A 25,992-nucleotide genomic window follows, 5' to 3' on the forward strand; every position below is an offset into this window, starting at 1 on the left:
GGTTTGAAGCTGATGCTGATCGATGCCCTTCACTGCACTTTCCTATTCGTGGTATCAAAGGAGTTTTGGAATCACAAAAGCCAAGGCAGAAGAGAGTATTCTTTCTTCTTTCTTGTACGGAATCAACACTCTTGCCTGCTTCTAGGGAACCACAGAGGGGAAAGTGCTATATTTGGATTTCTTCCTTGTGGTTTTAATTTCCCTTAACTTCTTCATTGGTTCTAGTGGCTCCAGAGTGCCTCCACCCCAGCTCCCCAATACTGTCACTTCGCACCTCCCAGATAACGCTTAGTCTTTCTTTCCCTTTCTCTCCCAGGATGCAGTTAGTGGGCAGGGGGTGTGTCAGAAGCAGGCCCACTCCTACTAATTTCAGAGTCACGGGCATGAGTACCAACGGAGGGCCACATACTATAGGTCTAAATAGCTTAACGTTATCATATCAAACTTGTAAACATTAAATAGATTTGGCCAGCTCCTTTGCTGGGTCATATTTAAAATTCTCAGATACCTTCGAGTTCCACTCCAGAAACTAGAGGAGGGGAAGCTTGTGGGAGACCAGAGGGAGAAGTGGCTCTGGCCTGCATCCTCTTCTCTTCCCACCCCTGGCTCCATAGGCACGACGACACGCTTTGTACTGACATGAGTGGACACGGCAGCCCCACGTGCTCTGGCTATGCCCTGCCCCTGCAAATATGTGTCTCTTTTGCTCCTCTTGAGCCTGGAGGTTGGCATACTGTGGCTCAATGATCCTCAGGAGGACGGACAGAGAGGAGAAATGCCCACATGGCTTGGAGCCAGCGTGGGGCCATTTAAACAGGAAATTCCAGGGACCTGAAGGGGGACATAGGTTCCACTTGGGCACATCCCCTTGGCTTGGAAGACTCCTCATCCCATAGGGAGGGGTGTGGCTGGAGAAGGACCAGAGCAGAACCCTCTAAGAGTGGATCTCAAGGCAATGGCCTCTCTTGCCTGGTTCAAAGGGCAGGACTGCTCTGGGCTAATGGATGGACACATCTAGTACCTCTTTTCTTCCACCTTAAGCCTGTCCTCAGGCACAGTGAAGTGCTCTCTTCTTTGAGCCACTTGAGGAAAAAGGGTTCTGTTTTCTATTTCATTTTTTTCCCCTAAAAATACCCTGAAGATCCTCTCTCTAAAAGTGTGGGGATTGAATGAGCGGCTTCTAACCCTGGCCCTCTTTCTGTGTCCAGAGCATACAACAGAAAGTTCATCTTGACCTTCTTTGGCTCCCTTCCACCCTATACATCATTCTTGGCCATTTACCATCTGCACCGGTGGAAGGACCCACTGGCAATGCCAGCCAAGTGTGTAGACCTTCCTGGTCTCTGCAGCAAGGCTGGAAACTTCTCCCTGTTGGAAAAAGGTGAACCTTAGAGCTCTGGAGGCTTAGAATTATTTTCTAGCTGAGAATCTCCATCAGTAAAGCTGAAATCAGAGAGAGAGTATGTTATGGCAAAGTTGGAACAAAAGAGCAGGAGTTTTAGTCACATTCCCTGGGCCATTGGAGCTACCCAAGCATTCCTTTGGCTTGGGCCGCCTTTCTGCAAGGGCTCGGTGTCTTAGCTCTCAACTTGTGCAGAGGGAGAACAGTCTTAATATAGAGCAGGCCCTTTTCAGTGGGGTTCAGTGGTCTGCAGCCCAGGCTCTGTGATAGCAGGTGATATTTCATATCATCTCGGAAGAACTGAAAGGAACATTAAACTGTTTTTCCATTATCAGTGAGGTTCTTAGTGGCCTGAGGATCAAATTGGAGACTTCTAATCAGTCTGCCTAATGTTTTCCTGGGCAGCCTCCTACAGACCTGTGATTAGTTTGCACAGGAAGGCTGAATCACCTTTTATGTGGGAAAAAGGGATCTACTGGCACGCCTGGAGAGTGTTGACAAGTTAAAGGGCTTGCACTAAGAACAGAAAGGCCACTTCTCAGAAACCTGAGGATTTCTGCAGAGAGGATCGGCTCCCTTGGCTGGGATATCAAAACCCATGAAAACTACTAGGAGGGGAACAGGACGGAAACTGCTCTTCAGAGAAGCCCAGCCTCTGGTCCTCTTGTCCCTTGCCCTTCTGTGAATTATTTAGCAGTCCCCAAACTACTTCATAGTACTAGCAAAAACCTCTATTTCCAGTGCTAAATTGTGAAATTTTAGAATTTCAGATGGAAGAGAAGGTCAAAGGCGTCTGAACTGAAATGTGATGCTCAGTTCCTCTCCAAGGTGCTGCCCAGCGGACTTCCAGCCTCCGTGAGAAACCACCGATGAGAAGGTGCTCGCTGCTTGTAGCTGTGGGCATTTCTGACAGTTAAAAGTTCTTCTTATTGCCTATCAAAACCCTGAGCATCAACTGCCCAAAAACAGAGACTTAGGTCTCAACCTCTAGCGTCTTCCCCCAAGGAGGGAGGACATATATTTGCAAAGTCAGCCGCTGGAATAGATGCTTAACTCTTGACCTTCACAAAATAGAATACTTTTTCTAGAATGTTGGCTCACGAATTAGTTTTGTTCTGTGTGAATGTGTGAAGAAAATAGCTTTATATTATGTGAACAGCTTAAATAGGAATAAAAACTTAAGGTTACTAATATGTGAAAACGTTTTTGAGGCATATTTCAGGTAAAAATTGTCAATAATAATAATAGAATTCTGCACAGAGTATGTTCTTTATCCTGTCTGTGGCAGACATGCTTGAGGTAGGAAAATGTATCCCTTTATTCATTCATTCAATTATTTATACAGTCATCAAACATTTATTGGACACCAACTATGAGCTCAGCTCTAAAACAACAGGGATGAAAGACCTGAGATTTTTCCATAGAAAGAAGCCCAGAGTCTAGTGGGAAAGGTGATGATTTAAACTATTCATTATGACTCACCAAGAAGAGGATTCCCAAGGTTCTACCAGGACTGAGGACTTGCGCCTGGATTAAATCAGAAGGACTTTCCCAAGGTAAATGGGACAGCACAGATTGATATCAGCTGGTTCTCGTCATTGCTTTCTCCAGAAACCCTAGTTCCTTGAGGAATTAGAGACTTGGCTTGGTTTCTCAAAATATGTGCCCTGCTGCTCTGCAAGCAGGAGCGTATCATGAATACAGGGAATGCTTACTAAATATGAAACGAGGAGGAGGAGAAGAAAGAAAGAGAAAAATGCATCTCTCGTACCTGTCCTTTCAGCCTCTGGTGATGGGACCCTCTGGTCTGTGCCAAGTAACTCTGTCTCAGTGTTTGACATCACGTGAAATCTTGCATAGAAATTTAATCAAGTCGTATTCCACCTTCTTTGATCATCATACTTTCTAGGCATCTTCTTTTGTTGTCACTCCTTTAAAGGGGACATCTTTAAATCATAAAACTCAAGTCTGTCTTTTTCTCTTTTTTAACCGTTTTTATCCCTCAGATGCACAACTCGTGTGATGCAGACTAATCTTCTGTTGTTTCCTGGGCTCTGTGGAGTAACTGCCAGCCTCACATTTTGATGAGAATCAAGAAACTTGAGCATTGGATAAAAATAAAATGTCAACCCCTCTTCAATATAAGCAATTTGTCCTTCATTAGCCAGATCATGAACCAAATTCCCTGTTTCTCTTATAAGGATATTGTGAGCTTAATGAGGCCAAACACATGCCTTGACTTTTGTGCATTTAATTGAGCCTTGTTTAGAGAATTGAATGGGTTAAGTTGAGACTGAATGACCTTGAATGTACCTTATTAAAGGAAAGGGAGCTAGGTATATAGAGGAAAATGAAAAGAAGAGAAAGTTATAAGATAAAGGTTGGATATACTTTTTACAACTTTTACACTTGTGTATTGAAAGAGAATTGGATTGTGATGGGGACTTATGTCTTTTGGGTACATGAAATTTCTCCAATTTGTGCTATTATGTAGCTCATCTTTTCACAGAAATCCAAGACTGCCGACAGATCAAGAGGTTTAACATTTCAGATCCTTTCAGCATTCAGCAAATGCAGTGAATATCAGAGGTGGCTGGTGTTGAATATAAGAACAGATGTTATTTCTGCAGGAAGCGGGGTAGCAACTGACACCCACAGGCTTGCAGTAACTTTGGCGAGATTTTCATCTCCACCTTGCTCTAATTGTGACTTGATATTTTAATAAACTTTGTTTTGTTGATATTTCCTTGTTGGGCATCATTCTTGCTCAAGTTACCACCCGAACAAGGGGTCATTTCCAAAGCTCGTCTATTAGTTCAGTGAACAGCAGCTTCTGAACTTTTTGCTTGAGAGTTTGCAATTTGTATTTACGCCTCATCCTCTGAGATTGATTCTTGAGAAAACTCTTTGGGAATGGTAACTGCTTCCTATTTAGAGTTGGAGACCGTGCTTTTAAGTGAAGAATGCCTCTGCCAGAAAGAAAGGACTTAAGATATGCATCTCAATGATTCTGTTTCCTTCTAGAGTGCAGATTTATTTATTGCAGCCAAATCACCTTCTGTGAAATGCAGTCCTGGTATTGTACTTGAGGGCCAGGCTCCTGTTCCCTTGGAAAAATTGAATTACACAGCTGGGCAGAATTGGCAGCGTAAGGTTTGGCTCCTGCTGAAGCCTGGCATTCTGGATGGCTTTTCCCAGGCTAGACTCTCAAATGTAATCTTCTGATGTAGGTGGGCCTCCATCTCTGTGGTGGGCAAAAGGGAATGTTTCAGAAATACACCAGAAAGGCACTCTATCCAAATTGTCTCTGCACAGCAAAAAATTAATTTCTTGTCTGGTAGGCTAAATTCAATCCAATTCCACCCAAAATGCCAAATATATGTGTTCCTGGCTTCGATGCCCTTAAACATGTAAAGAATGTGATACGAGAGCCACTCGTTAGGAACCCCTTTCTCCAGATATGCTGCAGCCTGTGATAGATTTAGATATTCCTCCTCTTGGCCCTTCTACTTTCCTGTTCCTGAGTTTTCTCTTTTGAATAATAATGATAACTATCTTTTGGTAGAGCTTTTAACAGGTAATAATGCACGTTATCTCTTTTAATGCTTATGTCAAATTGTTATTATTGGGGATGAACTATTATTACACACTAAGACATAGGTGAATCTCAAAAATATTGCACTGACTGAAAGAAGCCAGAGACACACAGACTAAAATGACATACTACATGATTCCATTATGGAAAGTTCGAGAATAAGCAAATCAGATTCCTTTTCTGTGGGATGGGGGTGGGGAGAGTTGGGTGAAAAAGAGCATGAGAGAAATTTCTGGGCCAATAGAAATGTTCTGTGCCTTTATATGCATTCATCTAAACTGACTAAATGATACGCTTAAGATCTGAGCACTTCATTCTATGTAAATTATGCCTAAATTTTAAAAATTATGATTTCTTGGTATACATAGATACATAGAGGAGGCTGAATGAATTGTCTGTTGTCATGTAGCTGAAGGAGAGAGCTGTGCCTCAACCCAACCCTTAAGTCCAGGTTTTTCTACTTTAAAATAATTTCCAAGAATAATGTTTATATTACTTCACTATGAGGTCAGTGAATTTTTTACATTTTCAGAGGATTTTCTTCCTGGGAATAGAGATGGGTTTCTGAAAGCACATGAGTGGGTACTGGAAAGAGCAAAGAGAAGGGGGCCAGCGTCACAGATCTGCAGCGTGTATAGTGGTTAACGGCTAGTGCTGGAATCACAATGTGGATTCAAATTCCCACTTTGCAACTTATTATGCACGTGACGTTGGGCAAGTAAACCTATCTAAGCTTTGGCTTCTTCGTACGTAAAATGGGTTGTTACGAGGCATAAATGTGATCATTCATAGACAGTTTATAAGTGTCTATGAATTATCAATGAATGTTTGGTATCATTAGTCAGAATTTTGGTTAAAGGAGGAATAAATGGCCCTGTGGTATTAACAGGTTTACTGTGTCATTATATGTCTTACAATGTGAATTCTTTGTACATTTCCTAGTGGCTATATAATTAATTTATCAGCATATTAGGGAAATGCATATAAAGCTAAGATTCAGTACTTCCAGTGCTTCTTTCCCTAACTCTGTTTTGGCAACAGGAGTTGTTGAACAATTTAGAATTGTATGTATTTCATTCACTGTATGAATAATGTCACGTATTTCTAAGTTCTGGTAGAAAATTCATCTCAAGTGTAATTCACTTAGAAATCTACAATTCCGTGAACTCTGGGTATGATTCACTGAAATATGTCTTAATGTTTGTAAATGATTGTAGAGCTGGCAGGAACTATTTCTCGGAAGTAATTAGTATAGTATATAGTTTACTGTGGGTGGACTTTCTTAAAGCAGAATTCATTTTAAAAGTGTTGGGCATTACCGAAGGACTAAGAAGGAAGAGGAAAGAAAGAGTCTTTTTTATTTTTCAATTTTCTGGATACCTGACAAACAGAATAAATTGCTTTGATGATAAAAGTTTGTTTTTCTGGTTCTGCTTCTGTTGTTGTAGACAGCATATTAGACTATAAATATTTGATTCTTATATATCAGAGCCCTCTTGAGCCTGCTCAGGTCACAAATCCTGCATGACTAGTAGGCTTATCCTAAATGGTAATATATTTTAGAGAAGCATTATCTGTTGAACAAAAAAGAAAAAGGAGTGAGAAGTTTGGAGCCTCATAGAAAGTTAGGCACTCATATTTTTCCATGCAGAAATACTTTGAACTCTGGTTCAAGATACCTGATTACATCTGCAGCTACTGTTCCCATCGCTTTCACGTGGAGGGAAGGCTGGAGGCCCAGGACGATGACAATGCCAGTATTCAGGCTGTAATTCACAGCCAGGATTCCCCATTTTGCAATACCAATCTTATGGGCTTCTTGTGTGTATTAAACCAGATAATATATGTATAGTGTCTGATATTTTTTAAAAAAGTGTACCATAAATGATAGCTTCCTTTGTCCTTTCCGACCAAGGCAAACCTCCCAGAAAGAGACAAAGGGAATAAGGACAGAGGGAGTTGGCAGGTGTGTAACACCCTAGAACGATTTTAGAAGTTCCAACCTTAGTGATATTTTCTTATGTTCCAAGTTATCCATATCTCCACCATCTTCCCACCTTCTTTGCAGACAGCCCAGGGCCAAACCGAGGGCAAAAGGTAAGGATCAAAGCTCACGAGGGAAGTAGCTGTGGAGCTGGAGAATGACTTAAATCCTCTCTCCTCTTCTAAAACATTATCTACGTTCCTTGATCTAATCTGGGAGCAGGAAAGAAGAGGGAGGAAGTTGAGGGTGTTGTGAAGGGAAAGCTCAAACTAAACAGGAAGCTTATTGGGTTATTCACAAACCAATATGGCTTAGCTAAAGGATTACAGACTTCGAGTCAGACCAATCTGGCTTATGTTCCTGATTTCTCCACAAATGGCTACATGGAACATGTCCTGACCTCCCTAAGCCTCAGTATCTGCAACTGTTCAATGGGGCTAATAACACATAACTCGTATATTCGCTATGAATGTTCAATTGGATGATATTTAGCACATATTCAGAAATGTTCTAAAAGGCATCTTTGCTGAGGTACCAGTTTGAATCTCAAAACAATCACCAGAGCGTATTTTAAGGCTTATCTGCCTGCTCTTAGAGAAGAATCGAAATCAGAAATCTTCTTGACTTGTGCAAGAGGCAAGTCATTATTTGGAGTAGAACACTGGAACCCAGGGATCATCGGCAGAGACTAAAATGAGAGTTTTAACAAGCCTGGGGCAAGCAGCCTGAGAAAGATCTCAAGTTAATTTTATGATTCATGATGTTGCTTATAGACAAGTGTTAATGTGATAATATGATATCGTTTACTGACTCTAGATATGAAATTCAACTGTTTTCTACAGGCTGAAAGAGTACTTGAACTATGTCAATGTAAATAACACCTTTAATATTGCATAATTTAAAAATCATTTAAAAAATGTTTATATACTTTAAATTTTGTTGCTCTAAGGTGGTCTACTCAAAACCCTCTGAGGCAAGGTCCCATGACTCCCCCAGAGCAAAGCTGTACTGTCCTCTATATGTATTGTTGGGCTTCATTTGCTAATATTTTGTTTAGAATTTTTGCACTTATATTTTTGAATAAAATGGGTTGGCAGTTTTCCTTTCTGAAATTTTCTTTGTCCGGTTTTGTTATGAATGTGTATTAGCTGCACAGAATAAATTCAGGAGGCTCTTTCTTTATTGATTTTCTGAAATAGGTTAATTAAGATTTGAATGGCTTACTCTTTGAAAATTTGGAAAAATTTACTAATAAACTCTGGTTCTGGTGTTTTCTTTGTGGGAAGAATATTAACCAGTGTTTCCATTCCTTTAAGAGTTATAAGACTGCCATGCATCCTATTTCTTGGGTCAGTTTTAGTAAGTTAATTTTTTTCTAGAAATTTGTGCATTTCATCTAAATCTTCAAGTTTATTATCATAAATCTGTCAAAAGTGTTATTTTACTATCTTTTTAATCTCTTTTGTATCTGTAGTTATTTCCTCTTCTCTTTATAATACTGATTTTCCATTACCTCTCTTTATTTCACCAAACATGCCAAGGGGCTGTCTATTGTTTTGGTCTATCCTCTCCTACCTTTATAGTTTTCCCTTATGAGTCATGTGGAATATTTTGATAATTCGAATTCTGATATAACTTTACAGGGTATGTTTATTAATTTAATTTCCCTCCCAATATCCATAGATTTTTCCCAGCATCAATAGCAACTCATTACTGATTAGCCACAATAATTAGCCCATGTCCTCTTGTCACTTGAACCAGATGTATTGTTACAGCTGTGGTTATTAGATTTATTAGATTAGATATTAGATTTAGAACATGAGAGATCAAATTCCAGGTCTGCTTCTCACTTGAGGTAAGATATTTAAACTCTCTGAACCCCAATTTGCCTTTTTATGTTGTTAAATTTTAGTTGTTCAATTTTCCTATGGGTCTGTTTATTATAAAGAAGTTGTAACTGTTCGCTGACGCTCATCATCATCCCCTTCTTACCTCCTTAAAAACAAAACAAACAACAAAAATAAGCTCTTCTATCTTGATTACTCAGAGTCAAGTGAAGCTTCTGGAAGTTTAGAGGAAGAACTTGTAATGTTTTGTTCTCCCGGCTTTGACTGTCAGAACCAAGAAGCTTGCTTAGGGCTCTCCTCTGTCATCCTCATCTAGTTCTTGTAGTTCTTGGCAATTCCTCTCCCAAAAGAATTGTAAGCCAGACCAAGCTAAGTTTGGCCTTGAGGAGAAAATCTGGTGTCAGGTGAGCCCTCTAGGCATTAGTTCTGTTGAGTAAGATGTGTTTGTGTTTGTGTGTGCGCGTGTGCTTGGGAGGGGGTAGAAATTCATGGGGAAACTTGTTAGGTTCTTAAACTCTGGAGCCGTGGACGTCTCAAGCAAATAAATGCACGGTCAGTTTCTTACAGGACTTTTAGTTAGTGCATAGTTGAGATGGGGACGACAGTAAGCGTGAAATGAGATTGTGCAGAGAGAAGTGTCTTAGACTGTAAAGCATTTTTCAAAATAGTGGGCATTCATAACATTGTCTAGTATGATGGACCCTGATGTTTTGAAGCCCCCCCTCACCACTTCCCTTACCTTCACTTGCCTCTACACTTGCTTTGGGTCTGCAGCATATCCGGGCCAGAGTGGAAAAAAACTCTCCAACCTGGCCTGAGTCTGCCCTCACTAATGATATTCTGTTTACTTAATGTGGTTTCCTTTGGAAAAGCTTTATGACTCTGGGCTTCTGCTACTGAAAAGTAACTGCATATTTACTGATCCCCATGTTTGATTTGCCGGATGTTATTACCAAGCTACACCTGGAATAATAGAGATTTATTTTCCAGAGATACCTGTAAGGAGGAAGTGAGAGCCGTACTTCCTGCCTCTTGACGTAAAGTCCCATTCATGTACGCTCTTCTGCCCAGGGAAGAGTAAAAACGACGTTAGGAGTTGAGATCTCAGACATCCTTTCTGCCCGTTACTCACTTCCTCTCTTCACATGTTAGGGGAGAGCTGTTACAACAGTTATTGTATTTTCCTAAGGAAGAGAAATTACAATTATTTGCAATAGTGAGGAGTCTGCTAGCAAATTGTTGAGGACTCGAGTCTCTGGACGTCATTAATCTGTGTCCTCTCAGCACTTGCTAATATCTGGTGAAGACACTTTAGACTATTTGTGTGTGTATATTGGATTATATTCTATAGCAGTTCCCAGGTTTTAGGTTTGTATGCCTTTCCCCCCGGCATGATTATAAAATAATCAGAAGCAGGAACTTGTGTGTCCAACTGATTATCCACCTTGCAGTGTCTGGTCCCCTTCGGTGCACAGAGTCAGGGCTTAATTTATGTGCAATAAATGAATGAAATGCTACTTTCAAGCCTTTATGCTTTTGATAGTTCCTAGAGTTAGAAAAGAGATGGGTATCCTTGCGATGCATTTTCTCATTTAAGTCTCCTAACGATAGCAGCAACAACAATAGTGATAGTCAAATTTGAGTGCCAAGTATGTGTCAGGCACTGTTCTAAGGGCTTTGTATACGTTTTTAAAACTTATTTAATCCTCATAACAATTCTATGAGACAGGTCCTGTTATTACCAGGTGAGGAAACAGATACAGAGAGGTTACATACCTTGCTCAAAGAAGCCCAGCTTGTACGTGGAAGATCTGGGATTCGAACCCAGATCCTCTGACAGGGGAGTTCATTTATGAAACTACTACATTGTGTTGCCTCTCCAAGGAAAGCATTGTTTTCCTCATTTTACAGATGAGGATTCTAAGAGTCAGCGCGCTTAACAAACTGTCCCCTTGTCACATAACTAATAATGTGTAGCTAATAAGCGTATAATAATAAAGCAGTGGACAGCATGATTCTACATACAGTCGTGATCTGCCCTCACGTATTGGGGTCTTTGGATTCGGCGTCGCACTCAATCACATTCCAGAAGGAGCCTAGAACATGACAGATGGAAGGGATTTTAGGAACAATCTGTTCTTCCACAGAGTCTTCTGCAAAATGGCTGGGAGATACCTCATCCACTTTCTGCTTGAATGTCACTAGCGACAGGGAACTCACTACCTCACAGTGTTTTCTTATATTGAACTCATATAGTACCCCTATAATTCATATTCGCTGATCATTAGAGTTACACAAAGTAAGTTTAGCCCAACCCTGTGTTATTTAGGTCCCATAAATCTTCCCTTTTCTAGGTTAACTCCTAATAACAGTTATGATCCTTATGGTGTTTATTATGCTGTTCTTTATAAATTTTTTACTTATATTAACTCGTTGAATCCTCACAACAATCCTATGAGATAGGTGAAAGAAATAGCATGCAGAAACTAAGCAATTTGCTCCAGGCCTCAGAGCCAGACGATAGAAGAGCTAGGAATTGGACCCCAGCAGTCAGACCCCAGAGTTTACACTCTTCACTTCTGTGCTCTAATCTATTTCACTTAATTTGTTTTCATTATTTCTTAAATTTTTCAACAACCTGGTCACTTTGCTTACCCTCATTTAAACATTGTCTAACCTATTAAGGCTTCAGGTATGGCCTGATCAAGGTGGGAAAGAGAGGAACTGGCCTCCTTTTTTCTGAACACCATACTTCTGTCACTGGAGCCTAACATCCTATTACTTTCTTCTGGCAATTATAGCCATGGAAACCCCTTGAACCTTTCTTCACATGGACAGCTTATAATACTGTTCTCCACCTCTTACATGTTACAGTCATTTTTATTTTGAATACACAGAGATAGAACTTTTCATCTTAGCCTTATATTTCATCCTTTTAGTTTGGGCCTGTGTGAAACTCTTAAAATCTTAATTTTGTCATCTACATCATTGAGTGTCTCTCCTAACAGCTGTCTAGGAACCTAAAGTAGTAAAAGCAACATCTTTCATTGCCTATCCAAACATTAGACTCATCCATTACCACCTCTAGGCTCTGAGAGAAGTGGACCAGGAGCCCTATAACCTCTGGATGCAAAATGAGCAAGGCACCAGTAGTTCCAGCCTCCTTTTAATCTGGCTTGTCTTTTTCTTCATGTAAAGCCAAACATATATATTTGATCAATTGTGTAAGATGCTCAAGATGCTTTGTGCATCTCTCCACAGCAGGGTCAGTGAATACAGATTATAGGGGTAAGATTTCAGTTCCGTTTAAGAAAAGGACTATAAGAAAAACATTTCATACAGAAAAAGTCTTCTTAAAAGCATGATTTCTAAAATTTGGGGGGTTGGACAAACAGGATGCAGGCATGAGTATTTGGCCACGTGTAGAGGCAGCATCCAGGGTACCAGGAAAGAGCACAGGCAAGTGATTAGCACTGGGGGCTTGGAGCCGTACTGCCTCAGTTCAAATCCCAGCTCTGCCAATGCTGCTGTGTGACCTTGGGCAAGTCACTTCAACCCTCCATGCCACATTCCCCTTGACTGTAAAGTAGGCATAAAACTATTCCAACTTCATAGAATTACTTTTAAATGAGCTAGTGTACTTCATACAATTAGAGCAGGGCCCAATGCATGGTAAGTAGTCAGTAATTGCTAGTTATTATTCTAAAGCCAGGGGTCAAATCAGGTCCACTGCCTGTTTTTGTAAATAAAATGGTGTTGGAATGCAGCCACGCTCATTTGTTTTCATATCATGTGTGGCTCTTTCATGCTACCATGGCAGAATGGAGTAGTTGTGACAGACACTCTAAGGGCTACAAAGCCTCCCAAGTTTTCTATCTGGCCCTTGACAGAAAAAGCTTGCCAACCTCCATTCTACAGGATAGAGGAAGTGAATTTCTGACCCTCATCTGCGGCTTCATTTTCTTGAAACCTTGGACAAGTGACAGACACTCTCTGCCCTCTGCTGTTTCAGTTGTAAGACTCCTCCTCCTCCTAAAGAACAGATCTGTGAAAAATTTTATCCCGGAGGTCCTATTAACATTGCCATTTTGCTCAAAAATTCTATATTTTACAGCCAGACGTTTGTTACTTGCTTGGATATAGATGTGAATATCAATTTTTTATTTTTTCTAACACTAATGAGCAGTGACCATGTGCTAGACACGGTTCTAAGCCCTTCGTGTATGTTAACTCATTTAATCCTCATAGCAATTCTCTGAGGTAGGCATGACTCTTTATCCCCATTTTACAGATGGAGAAAGGGAAGCATCAAAAGGTTAGGGAAATTTAACCTCGCAGTTAACTGCCACAGTTGGCAGGTGGCAGAGACAAGATTCGAAACTATGTACTGTGTCTCTAGAGTCTAGAGTTTTACTTTCACTGTAGTTACTCAACTTTATCATTCCACCAGAGACTTAAATGATGGTGCACAAACATACGTGCAAATAAATAACTACATGTGATGTGTAAGTGTTTAAATGTTTGTGAGATGATCAACACAGTGCCTTCATGGCATAAGCCATCATCGTATTGTGTATGTCCTGATGCTGTAGGTATCAGTGGAGGTTGCCATAGAACCTGGTTGGATGCTTAAGGGAGGCATGTCTGGAGGGCTTCAAGAAGGAGATCTTACCTGAACTGAGGCTATATGATGTAGAAAGGACTTTTCCAGAAAGGTTTGCATGCACAAGAAACCACGTGTGCAAAGAACAGAGGCAGGAGAGAACACAGCATGTTTGGAGAAGTAAACAGTATTTCTCCATGGCTGGCACGTGAACTATGGGGACCAAGATGTAGTCGGCTGAGATGAGGACAGACAGGAGGTCGACAGGGGCCAGATGGTGAATGGCTCTGTGTGAATTGGGACAGACCAAGTCCTGTAGTGTGTGTCTCTTTCAGAGCAGTGCCCTATATTTGTCTATTGGTTTAATGTCTCCACCCCACCCCCAACATGCACATGTAGACTGGAATGTAAGCACCTCGAGGGCAGGCACCCCGTCTGTCTTGTTCACTGGGACAATGCCAACTCTCGGGGTTCTGCCCATAGCAGGAGCTCATTGTCGACTTAATGGATACTTAAACCAATCGCTGTGCTTCTGGATGGTTGTCGAACTCATAGGGTAGGATACTCTCCCTGGGTCTCCAAGACCACTCTGGGGACAATGATCTTGCTTTGTTCAAGAATCAAGGACGATCATATCAAATGACTCTACTGTCTAAAATAGAATTTTGAGAGAGTTTTTTAATTGAGGCCGAAGACTATTCAACAAACTCATGCCCAGTTTATTTTACTCCTGACTGCACGTATTAAAACCGAGCACCCCCCCCCCCCCCAGAATGTCCTTATGACCTCATGAGAGCCTTTGGGTTTTCATTCAAATGTCTCTTAAAATCCTACCTTCAAGGACCCACCTGGCAGAAGGGAAGAGAAATAGATATTAGTAAGTGAATGAAAACAATGATTCTTCTAGACAACTCTGCCAAACCAAAGAAAAAGTAACGTGAGTACATCATCTTCATGTCGACTTATTTTCATATCTGTCAGGTGCCCGTAGGGTTTGGTAAAAATCAGAAGACACATCTGCCTAAGGTCTAAGAATTTGGCACACATTTTAACATGTTGGTGATGACAGAAATAGCAAGATGAGGTAAGAAATATTCCTTTTTGGTTTTTTTAATGTTGTCAGAAGAGGCAGCTTCCCAAAGAATCATAGAATGTTTGAAGGGTAGGGACTTTATTTCCCTCCCTTGGCAGGCAACGAAAATGATGTCTGGGAGGTGAAGTGACTTGCCCAGGGATGGAGAGCTAGTTAGCGACAGAGCTGGGACTGTAATCCAGGTCCCCAGCTCCCAGGGCCAATTCTCTTTCCACCTCACCACTCAGCCTCCTGAGAGACTAGCTATAGTTTCTGAGAAGCTTATATTACCTCTTTCATCATTTCTTGGTCTTTTTGGAAATATTGATGATCTCCCTGTGTATCTTTCCTCTCTAAGATGACCTAGGAAAATGCCATTCAGGGAAAGTCTTATATTGCGTTTTGTCAGCAATCCCACTGTGACCAACCTGGCCCCAACTTGAAAGTTTCACCGAGGGTCTGAATACCCAAGTTTCTTGCCTTCAACTGATCCCCTTTCCCCTTCATCACATTAGAAAGTGCTCATTTTGTGTTCACATCCCCTAGTGTAATGAAATATTTCTTTCCCTTCCTGTAATCTGGAAATCCCTTTTTTGTTGTTTTTGTTGTTATTTTTAAGAAGCAAACTTGCACATATCAGAGGGACTTGCTGGCTCCTCACAAACCAGCCTGGTAGGAAGGCTGATTGGATTTGCCTAAAGCATTTCCTCATTAGTAGCCTGTGCGTGGTTTCCTTTCAAATGTCATCTGGCCGCCTCAACAAAGATTTAATTGTGGCAGCTTGGGGCCTCTGCAAACTTAGGGTTTACTGAATGTTCTTTTGAAATCTTCACAACTGCCCATCCTTCAAATGAAAAACTAGAAGCATATTGGAAGTGACTTGGTGGATTACTGAAGACCACTTCTTTCTGCTCTCTTCCCTTTTTTTTTTTGCGAGTGAAGATTGGAATTTTAATTGCTCAACCACGGTTTTCAATTCATCATGCCCAGAAAGGGCATGGTTTATTAATTAGTTCTGATTATGAGGCGCCCTCAACCTGAGACTGGCTGCTTCGTGATCAGTTTCAACAGCTCTTTGCCCGAACTGACTGTCTGTGAGCACACGAAGGTGTAATTATGCAGACACTAGCTGTTCAGTTCCGCCGGGTTAAACCCTCTATTATGAACACATATTATAGTGTCTTAAAAGGCATTTATTGAAATGCCATAGTTTAATAGTTCAGGCTTACAAAATCAAGCTCTCTTATGTTACAGGCAATCGCCTCTTAATTGGATGTTTTCTCCCAGGACGTAAAAACGTTGGCTTAAATACACACGCGTACACACACACATATCCAATTAATTTTCTTTTAAAGTGTGAGAAACTGTATTGCCTCATGGTTAAAAGCAATGACATTGGAGTCAGGCTGCCTGGCTTTGACGCACGCATCTGTCGCTTTCTGGCGCTGTAACTTGGGCATAAGGTTTGACCCTTCTCTATGGTGGTGCCTTTGGTAAAATGGAGATGATTGCAATGTCTGTATCATAGGGTTCATGTGGGGTTCCAACGAGTTAGTACACAAAAATCACTTGGCAAAGTCTGCATTTTTTACTGGTTGCTTCAACATATTTACTCGCATTTGTGTTATCTGACAGAGTTCGGGATGTCTCCCTATGGCAAAAGCTGAGAGTTGTCTCCTAATAGCTATTCTCTTCTTCTTCCACAATAATAGCTTCCTCTCCCCACTGATTTTTACTGGGTTGACACAGGGTTGTCCAGAGTTAAGAGTAAATTTCTTTTCTAGATGACCAGGTGACTAAATTCTAGCCATTACATTGTAAGTAGATAAAATGTGTCAGCTTCTGAAAAGTGGCCCTAAAGGAAGAAGGATGGTGTGTCCTTCACTTCTTCTGCCTTCTTGCTGATGGGCATTTGGTCATGATGACTGGAACTCAAGCAGCCACCTTGGGTCATTAGATGGCAGACTAGGGATGCAGAGCAGGAACGGAGTAGAAGCCTGAAGCCCTCTGACAACTTCAGGGAGTAGCACTGCCCCAGCAGTCCTTTTCTTTTACTCTAGACTTTTGGTAAAAGAAAAGCAAAGCTCTATATTATTTAGTACACTGTAATTTGAGGTGCCTATGCAGCCAGATCTAATATTAAGTAACACCTTACCCTCCTTAAACTAGACCACGCTCTCATTAGTTTGATTGCCACATGTAGAAATTTCAGGACACAAATTCACAAAGAACCATGAACAGGTTTCACACACTCTTTATTTCCTATCAGAGGCACTGCTTTCCCACCCCCACACAGGGCTGCGCTACTCCTCCGCTCTGCCTGAGGGGACCTAGCCAGGGGCCTAAATTGGTGACTGGGAGGGGACTGCTCATAACTGATGGCCAAGCCTTGTAGAAATTGTTTGGCATCTCTTCCAGCAGGAAGGGATATTCTGATAACTTCCCCTGGACCAGAAACTGTGGTGCCTTAGAGAAATCCAATGGCTTTTTCCAATGGAAATCCAATTTTGCTTTCTTTGTTATACACAAGAACAAGTTGCTCCATTTTCTCTGTTTATCAAAAAGAAGCAGAACTCCTGAACCCTGAACAAAGGGGCGTGAGGCACGGACGCGTTGATGTTATTCGTTCTTCCTCAGGACAGATATGGAAACAGTTCAGGGGCCTCAGCGCATCTGCCTTAGGAACAATGATGATGACCTCTTTGTCTCCTTTTCTTCCTTGAAATTGAAAACTTCTTTTTGGTGGTACCAGAGACCTCTGGACTCATTTAGAGATTTTGCTGAGCTTTCCTCCCAAAACTAGTAAAAGGGAGGTGACATCTAAAGCTCTCAGAAGAAGCATAGGTTTTGAGGAAAAGCTAAGGCATTTAGCCTACCTCGGGATGACACCTCATTTCTATTGGTCTTGATGGAGAAGACCAAATGTGTTGTTCGGTAAAATCAAGTCAGGTTTCTTAAACTTGTGGGTTGGTGTGTTTCCATCAGGAAAATTCTTAGCCTCTGCCACATTCTTTCCATCCTATCCTTCTGGGGCTCCAGTTTGACACATATTAGGACCTTCTCACTTCATCCTTCACATCTCTTAATCTCTGTTTCATATTTTCCATTTTTTTGTATCTTGGTGCTGCATTCTGTCTAATTTCCTCTGATCTACAATTCACTCTCTAATTTCTTCTTCTGACATGTCTACCGATTAAAGTTTTAATTCTGGTATTATTATTTTTATTATTATTAGATGTTCTGTTTGTTATTTTACTAACTTGCTAGGTCACGTTTTATCTAGGGAAGATTCTTTCAAGCTTTCATTTGTTTCTTTACACGTAGTAAACATACTAGTCACTTTGTAGTCTGTGTGAGACTGTTACCGCCATCAGTTATTTTTACTAGTTCTTGCTCGCAGTACCTTGTTTCCCTGTGTACATTTTCTTCGACTTTATGCTGCTCATTGCCCTTGAAAGTGGTTTACAGGGACTCTTTGCAGTTTGGGATGAAATTGCCTTCCTCCAGAAAGGATTCACATTTGATTCTAGAGATCCGTCCAGCTTGGGACCCCCTTGAACCAGGTTTAAGATTTACCACAAGAACTCACGTTATCTCCTCATTTCCCTTCTTCCTTTTCTAGGCTTAAACTTTCCAGCAGGGACCATTTCTTATCATCTCTCGTGGACAGCACAATCCTCAGCACATGAAAATTGACTGATGGATTTTGGCTGACTGAGTGCATCTTTAAATTATCATGCCTACCTTGTTAACTGATTTTCTCTGTTTTATTTACGGTTGGTCAGTTAAAAGGATAACTCTATTAAATATCTTTTCCAGTGGAGTGTCCTTTCCTCAAGGCACTGCTGGGGCTTCTCTCCTTTGTAAATTCCCCAAGTTATGCCACACAGGAAATGGTTACATGGTAAATATTTGCTTCCAGGCTAAGATTTGCTGTACTTCCCATGCTCCTCTCCATGAGTGGATCAAACCACACAATTCTGGGATTCCTCATACCTTGTATAGATTTTTTTTTTTGAGGAAGATTAGCCCTGAGCTAACTGCTGCCAATCCTCCTCTTTTTGCTGAGGAAGACTGGCCCTGAGCTAACATCCATGCACATCTTCCTCTACTTTATATGTGGGACACCTACCACAGCATGACGTGCCAAGCGGTGCCATGTCTGCACCTGGGATCCTAACCGGTGAACCCCGGGCCGCCGAAGCGGAACGTGCCACTTAACCGCTGCACCACCGGGCCGGCCCCCCTAGTATAGATATTTTGAGTGTTGCTCAGGTTATCTCTGGCAGCAACCCCCATGGCCCTGTAACTGGTGGATTTACTGCTAATATCTTTCCCCTCTAGTGCACCCAATCTTACTTTCCAGGAGTTCTCTCTAAACCTAACCTCTGATTCTGCCATTCTGTTACTCATAGACCGCCATGGCTGTCACCACTGCCTATAGAATAAAAGTACAAACTTATGAGCTTGTCATCTTGCATCCTTCATCTAGGTGGGGTAGCCAGACTTCATGAAGACTTCATGAAAGAATATGATCTCTGGGAAATCAAACCCAGCTCCATCACTTACTAGCCATGTCACTCCATATAAGCCAAACTTCTGAGCACTGGTGTGCTGATGTGTAGAATAAGACTAGTCTTGCAAGGGATAATCTATGGAAAGCTCTCAGTGTCCACCAGAATTAGAACAGTGCTACGAGACATTTCTTTCTGGTGGGGTCTGAAAAGAGTAGCAATTTATTCTTTTATTGCTTGTGGGTACATGGATACTTGAAAAATCCCTTCCCCATTTATTTCCTATATATAAAGTGGTACCTTCAATGGTCATTTTGAAGCTTAAATATGGGAAGCCATGTAAAGCACCATGCTTGGAAAATGCAAGGTTCCATGCTTGGAAAATCATTAAGTGTATAATAAATGTTCCTTCTTTATCCCCCTTCAAAGGGAGGTCCAACTTTCCCATGGAATTGCGATGAAAATTATAAGTCAAAGTACATTATATCAAAGAAGGATTGTTATTCTTATGTATACTTCTTAAAGTCCTGTCTACCCCTTAAGGCCAAGTTCACATGCCACCTCCGCCATGAAGCATCCCTGGGTTCTCACTTCCACAGCACTCATCCCCCACTCCAGCCAGGAGGGTAATAACGCCATCAAAGGGGAATCTCCAAACCATCTCAGTAGATGCTTGAATTTCCTGTATATCAATAAGTATAACTCTACTATATAAAAGCTAAGCAGTATTCTAGTTTCTACTAAAACATTTTTAGAGATGAAAAATTCAGCATCTTCAGAAGAGATCTATTTATTTTAGCTTTGGACAGCTTAAATCTGTTCCCCTAAATCTTCTGCATTTCTTCTTAGGTATATCTGTGTTCCTCTTTAAATATATTGTCCAGAAATAAGCAATATTCCTTAAAATACACAGTCCATGAACGCCCTTTCTTCTTCTGTAACTGCAACCTGTGCTAACAGGTTTGCAGCAGCTATGGAGCTGTTTTCTCCTAATTTCATTTATATTCGGTTAAAACCCTGAAATCCGGTTTTCAGTGTGTGTTGGTGCTAAATGACATCTCCTCGGTCTTCAATTAAAATGGCAGTTTTTGATATCTATGACTGAGTTGCCCAGTATCTATATCCATATTGCATGCATCTGAATATGTTTGGTCTGCTTATAAAACTGTGAACCTAATCTGTCACTCATACTCCTAGATCCATTTTTCTCCTTCCAAGGTACTTTAATTTATTCCTGTTATAAAACTTAGCTCGTTCTGCTTTGTGCCATAGTTTACGTACTTGTCTTATGTCGCTATGGTAGATGGGCTTCCCCAGAAGCAGAGCATCTGTCTGGGGCCTCAGGCAGCAACTCTAGAGCCTCCCTGGCTTGGTGGCTTGTTGGGCTAAGAGCAGTTTTCCACAGCAGGGGTCAGCTAAGAGTTGTTCTCAGCCAACACACAGCAGCTAGGATATAGGTGTTCTGGCTGGTAAAAAGGGACACCAACTGCATCCACTATAGGCACCCATGATTTTGTAACTCTTGAGTGTGGAGACTATGTATTGTTTATTTCTGCAGCCTCCATAAACCAGACTCCACATCTTGCACAATGAAGGCACTGGCCGGTGGAATTCACTCATGAAAGATCTGGAGAAAATGCCCCCTAGTCTGCACCCATTCCAATCCACTGCCATTTGCAATAACAGATACCTGTAGGGGACTTAGCCAAATTCCACTAACCCCTGCCCCCCCCTGCCCCAAGCAGCAGAGAACCAGACTGTGTGAGTGATACAGAGAAGGATCTGGAAGTTTATGTTGCATGTTCCAAGAATCTAGTTGCCTTGTCAACTCAAAAGCCATCTAAGGACCAAATGCTTAAATTCAGGATAGGCAAATAACTTCTTAAGACTAAGCAAGACTAAGAATTTCAGTCTGCTCCACTCAGCTCTTAAACGAAAAACTTTTTGTTTTTTTAAAAATTTATGAAAGTAGTATACACATATGGCTAAACATAAAAATGGTATAAAAGGGTAATAAATGAATAGTAAAGGTCTATTTCTCCATCATCTTGACTTAGATTTCCACTCTCGAGAGCTAACTACTGTTAACAGTTTTTGTGTTTCTATCCAGAAATAGTTGTAGATATACAAGTATGTATATTTATGATTTTATATGTAAAAAGATTACAGTATAGTTCTTGTCTCTACTGGTTTTTTTTTAAACTAGTAGTAGATCTTATAGGTCTTTCTACATCAATACATCTATATCTGTCTCATTTTTTTAAGTGATTATGTAGATGTTTTACAATATATTTAACCTGTCTCTTTTTTAGTGGACATTTAGGTTATTCCTACTTTTCAGCCCTAACATACATTATTTTTGCTCTTACAGATTTCTGCCATTACAAAATAAGTATTCTATGTATTTCTTTGCATATATGTTCTTAGCACCATTCAATTGAAAAGCCTGCCTTCCTTTCTCAACAGAAAAATGGTGACATGGGTAGTGAATGTGGACTAGAATGGAGCTACTTCTAGATTGAATAATTATGTGTCTTTTAGCCAAAGATACCCTTTCTTTTAGCCAAAGTTATACTTCCTCATTCTCTGCCCGTTTGTTTTTCAGCCTTTTTCCGAGAATCCAACTTATAATCAGAAAAGGTAAAAGTTGTCAGTTGAAAAGAGCTGAAAGTGATACTCAAGTTCAGGTCATCATAATAGCAACTTTGAGAAACCACTTTGGTATACAATTTAAATAACAAAACATCTCTTTTGAGAGGAACAGAAATTCTGACTCTTGTTCAGAATTTAAGACGTTGCGTATCAAGAGCTTGTCTAATGCAAGTTTCAAAAACGCAATCAGACTTTCCGGAACTGCAGCCCCGATGTACTTAAAAGGTCTTCTTGTCTTTCTGCTTGCAGTGAAGTACATGCGAGAAGCCACGCCCTACGTGAAGAAAGGCTCCCCAGTGTCCGAGATTGGGTGGGAAACGCCTCCGCCCGAGTCCCCGCGGTTAGGGGGCGGCTCCTCAGACCCTCTGTCCTCGCAGTCCTTCTCGTTCCACAGAGACCGGAAAAGCATCCCCCTCAAGATGTGCTACGTCACTCGGAGTATGGCCTTGGCTGACCCTGAGAACAGGTAAAGAGGGTTCAAGATCTCCTTCCGTATCTCAGCAGCTTTTTGGCCTTTGAGGTTAAAAAGGGCTTTTGCTTCTGTTCTGAAAACACTCAGTGGTTTCCAAAGGAGAGCTGCAAGGGCTCTGCTGAGAGAATGTGTTCAAGCCACGCCCCCTTCCCTTTCTTCTTCCATCCTCCCACTTCCTTCCTTTATCCTCATGAAGAATCTGCATAGGGAGCTCTGGTTCTGCAAAGAACTAAAGAATTGGAGTCAGCATCCTAAGTGTCTTCCCTGGGTCTATCATTGCTCATTTATGTGACTTTGGGCAAGTTTCTCATCCGGGTAAACCTTAGTCTTGTCCTCTATAAAATGGGAATAAGTGAGAAAGATACCTCATTGGGTTGCGAAGATTAGGGGAGGAAATCTATGTGAAGTGCTTAGCATAGGAAAACCTCCCATGATTATAAGCTATAATAATATTTATTATTAATGTTAGGTAGTAATAAGCAAATCAGCCTCTCTGAGCCTCAGTGCCCTCAACTGTGTATTTGAAGGGTTCAATGACAGGATCCTTAGCACTGTTTTCTGCTCTAAACCTCTGTTTATGCTCAAGAGAGAAAAAGGAGTGGCTTTGCTCCAAGCCTGGAGTGCTGTTTCCAGAGTCTCTCCATGACTTCTCATGCCACGGGAGAGATATATCACTCCTGGCAATTATAAGGAGTCCAGCCAAGATGAGCAGATATTTAGGGTCCCCCTTCCCCCAAATGTCTTACTTTAGCTCTCTGGAACAGAAAACATACCTTTTGGAGGAAAATAAGAGCTATGTCAAGAAGAGAGGGAGGAAGTGAGCCAGCAAATGGAGAATCTTGGTGACCTTTGCATCCACATTCAAAGGCTAAAAATAGGAACAGCTCTTCTGGCCCATATTTATAACATGTGTGGGACAGCTGCTGCCCACCCGAGTAGGAAGTATTTGGCTGGGTTCAGAGTTGCTGATAGGGAAAAGCCAAAGGGAATAGGGGCAGGGAGAAAGTTCCTTCCTTGGCTCTCTGCTCAAGACCTTTTTTTCTCTTCCCAGTAAGCTCCCTCTAAGGAAGCTGCTAGCCCCTCTGACTCCAGCCAGCTGCAGGATCTACTCCACTCCCTGCCTGCCTCCTATGTCAGTTATATCTGCACAGGATCAGAGACCGGCTGTTGTATGAGAGAGCCAGGGAGTATCAGCAAAAGATGAGTCAGGGCAGGCAGACTGGGAAGGTGGCAGAATTCCTCCATGAGCCACTCCCACCTGGTCTCTGTTTTGTCCCCCTTGATTTCTCCCAATTTCCTGGGCCTGCAGTTGATGTCCTGGCTACCCTGAGTTTCCTCTTCTCTGGCCTCTTACCCACTGATCAGAAAAGTCCTTTCTCTCAAGAGTCTGATGTCTGAGGTTTCAGATCTGATGTGTTCGTAATTTATCAAGTGCCTATCTTGTGCTGGGCATTAAGCTAATTACTTCAGACCAGAGACTGCAAAGTGGCAGCCTACAGATATGTGTACTCAGCCCACAGATATGTTTTTTTAATGGTCTATCTGGTGTTTTAAAGAAATTTGAATTAGTTGCCACATTGAATAGTTGGGAAATTTTACATTAAAAAGCCAATTTTTCTAGAAAAATGGCAAGATCTGGGGATATGATTAGGCACATGTTGCTGCAGGCAAGGCTCCAATCTAAGGAGGAACCCAGGAAAGGCTTCTCCTTTGACAAGTGAGTTAAACTCTCCTGGTCTCTTCTATTGCCTTACACTTAGGGGATTCAATTAATTACCTGCCTGGTAATTCACATTTCCTGCCTTGTCCTTGAATTTGTAACTCTGTAACCTCCTTAGTCCTTCCAACAGCCCTGAGTTTCCATCATTGTCCCCATTCTATAGATAAAAACTGAGGCTCAGTGCTTGTGTAAGTTCCAAACATCATATAGCTAATATATGATTAGCTGGGCTTCAAACTTATGCCTGTAGAGTGCGTGACCATATCATTTACCATGACCAGAAGAATGCAAACAGGGACTAAAAATCTTGGGATATTGTAGAAGTGATGAATGCATTGGAGAGAGAGTTCGAGTAGATGATGTCGAGGGTTCCTTCCAGCTCAGGACTTACGTGCTATAACATTTCTTTCAAGGCATTTAATTATATTTTAAAGAATATTTTGGGAGACATCAGACTTTAGTGCGTATATTGGAAACTTCATTCTGTCAAGCCAGTAGAGGGAATGCACTTTTAAACTTCTCTATCAGTGCTCTTCGAGTCCACCATTGGTGAGTATATAGGGCCTGCCGGGGGGGAGGGAGAGCCTGTCCCGCAGGGTGTGAGAACCAGCAGAGCAGGACTGAAAATGAGAATCCAGCAATGCCAGAGGGCCCGGGAGGGGACGTCAGTCCAGCAGATCCAAACTGCTGTTAGTAAGGTGAACCTTTCACATTGTATACATATATCAAATCACCATGATGGACGCTTTGAATATCTTACAGTTTTGTCAGTTATACCTCAATAAAGCTGAAAAGAAAAAAAAAAAGGCTAGGGGCTTAGGTGAGTCTTGACCCTGGTTGAAGAAGAGACGAAAAGAAAAAGGAAACAAATATTTTATGGAACTCCAGTGACGTGCTGGGCAGAGTATAACGTACCAATGAGAAACGTGGAGTCTGCGAAACCCACTTCTGTGCTGAATACGAGACACAACACACACAAAGTGACTTCAGAAGGCGAAAAATACAGGGATGCGCAGAGCATGCAAGGCGAATACAAACTGAGAGCAACAACAAAAAGCATCAGTTTTGATCTTGATCTATCATGGGGTAAAATGCAGGCGGAAAAGCACGAAACAAGACAAAGAAAGACTGGTTTATGCTAAAGGCCAGAGTTCACAAGGAACACTCAGCACAAGGAAGATTTTGAATGCACACCAAATAACACAGCAGTGCCCGGTAGAGGAGAAATGGCAGAGGATGCAAGAAATAGAAACATACTGAGATTACGTAATTTAACATACTACTCTCAGTCCAAGACAGGGCAAGTGGACCTTAAAGTTATAAAAGACTGAAACATGGGGCTGGTCCAGTGGCATAGTGGTTAAGTTCACGTGCTCTGCTTTGGTGGCCTGGGGTTCGCAGGTTCAGATCCTGGGTGAGGACCTATACATTACTCATCAAGCCATGCTGTAGCAGCATCCCACATCAAATAGAGGAAGATTGGCACAGATGTTAGCTCAGTGGCAATCTTCCTCAAGCAAAAAGAAGTAGATTGGCAATGGTTGTTAGCTTGGGACCAATCTTCCTCGCCACAAAAAAAAACCAAGAAACAAAAGACTGAAAGGTAATTGATAAGGGAGATCTGGATACATTGCAAACTTTGTGCCCTGATAATAAAGAATACACTTTCTTTGCAAATCCGCATAGAATATTCACAAAATTAACCATAGATTAGGTCATAAAAAATGCAATAAGGATAAGGTGGAAAATGCAATATGGATAAGGTGGAAATAATATAAACAACATCCTCTGATGATAGTGGAATAAAACTAGAAAATCAATAATAAAACCAAACCACAGAAAACCTTTCTTCATGGATTTTTAAAAACTCTCTGTGAAATAACTTTTGGGTCAAAGGAGAAATAGAAACTGAAATTGTGGCATTTCTAAAAAAATAATAATGAGAGCCAGCCCTGATGGCCTAGTGGTTAAAGTTCGTCACTCACCACTTCAGCAGCCCAAGTTCTCTTCCTGGTCACCGAACCACGCCACCCATCTGTCAGCTGCCATGCTGTGGTGGCAGCTCGCAAAGAAGAACTAGAAGGATGTACAACTAGGATATCCAATGATGTACTGGGGCTTTGGGGAGAAA

At 41.4% G+C, this 25,992-nt stretch overlaps 1 protein-coding gene across 1 annotated transcript in view; it reads left to right on the forward strand.

Moving 5' to 3' along the window:
- SNTB1 (syntrophin beta 1) overlaps window positions 1-25,992 on the forward strand; it is a 227,123-nt gene that overhangs the window by 77,001 nt on the left and 124,130 nt on the right. The window contains exon 3 of the mRNA XM_046642204.1: window positions 21,919-22,135. Coding sequence (XP_046498160.1) covers window positions 21,919-22,135 — 217 coding nt within the window. The remainder of the gene's footprint in view (window positions 1-21,918; window positions 22,136-25,992) is intronic.

Source organism: Equus quagga, chromosome 16 (assembly GCF_021613505.1).
Source record: "Equus quagga isolate Etosha38 chromosome 16, UCLA_HA_Equagga_1.0, whole genome shotgun sequence".
In the NCBI taxonomy this organism is placed as follows: Eukaryota; Metazoa; Chordata; class Mammalia; order Perissodactyla; family Equidae; genus Equus; species Equus quagga.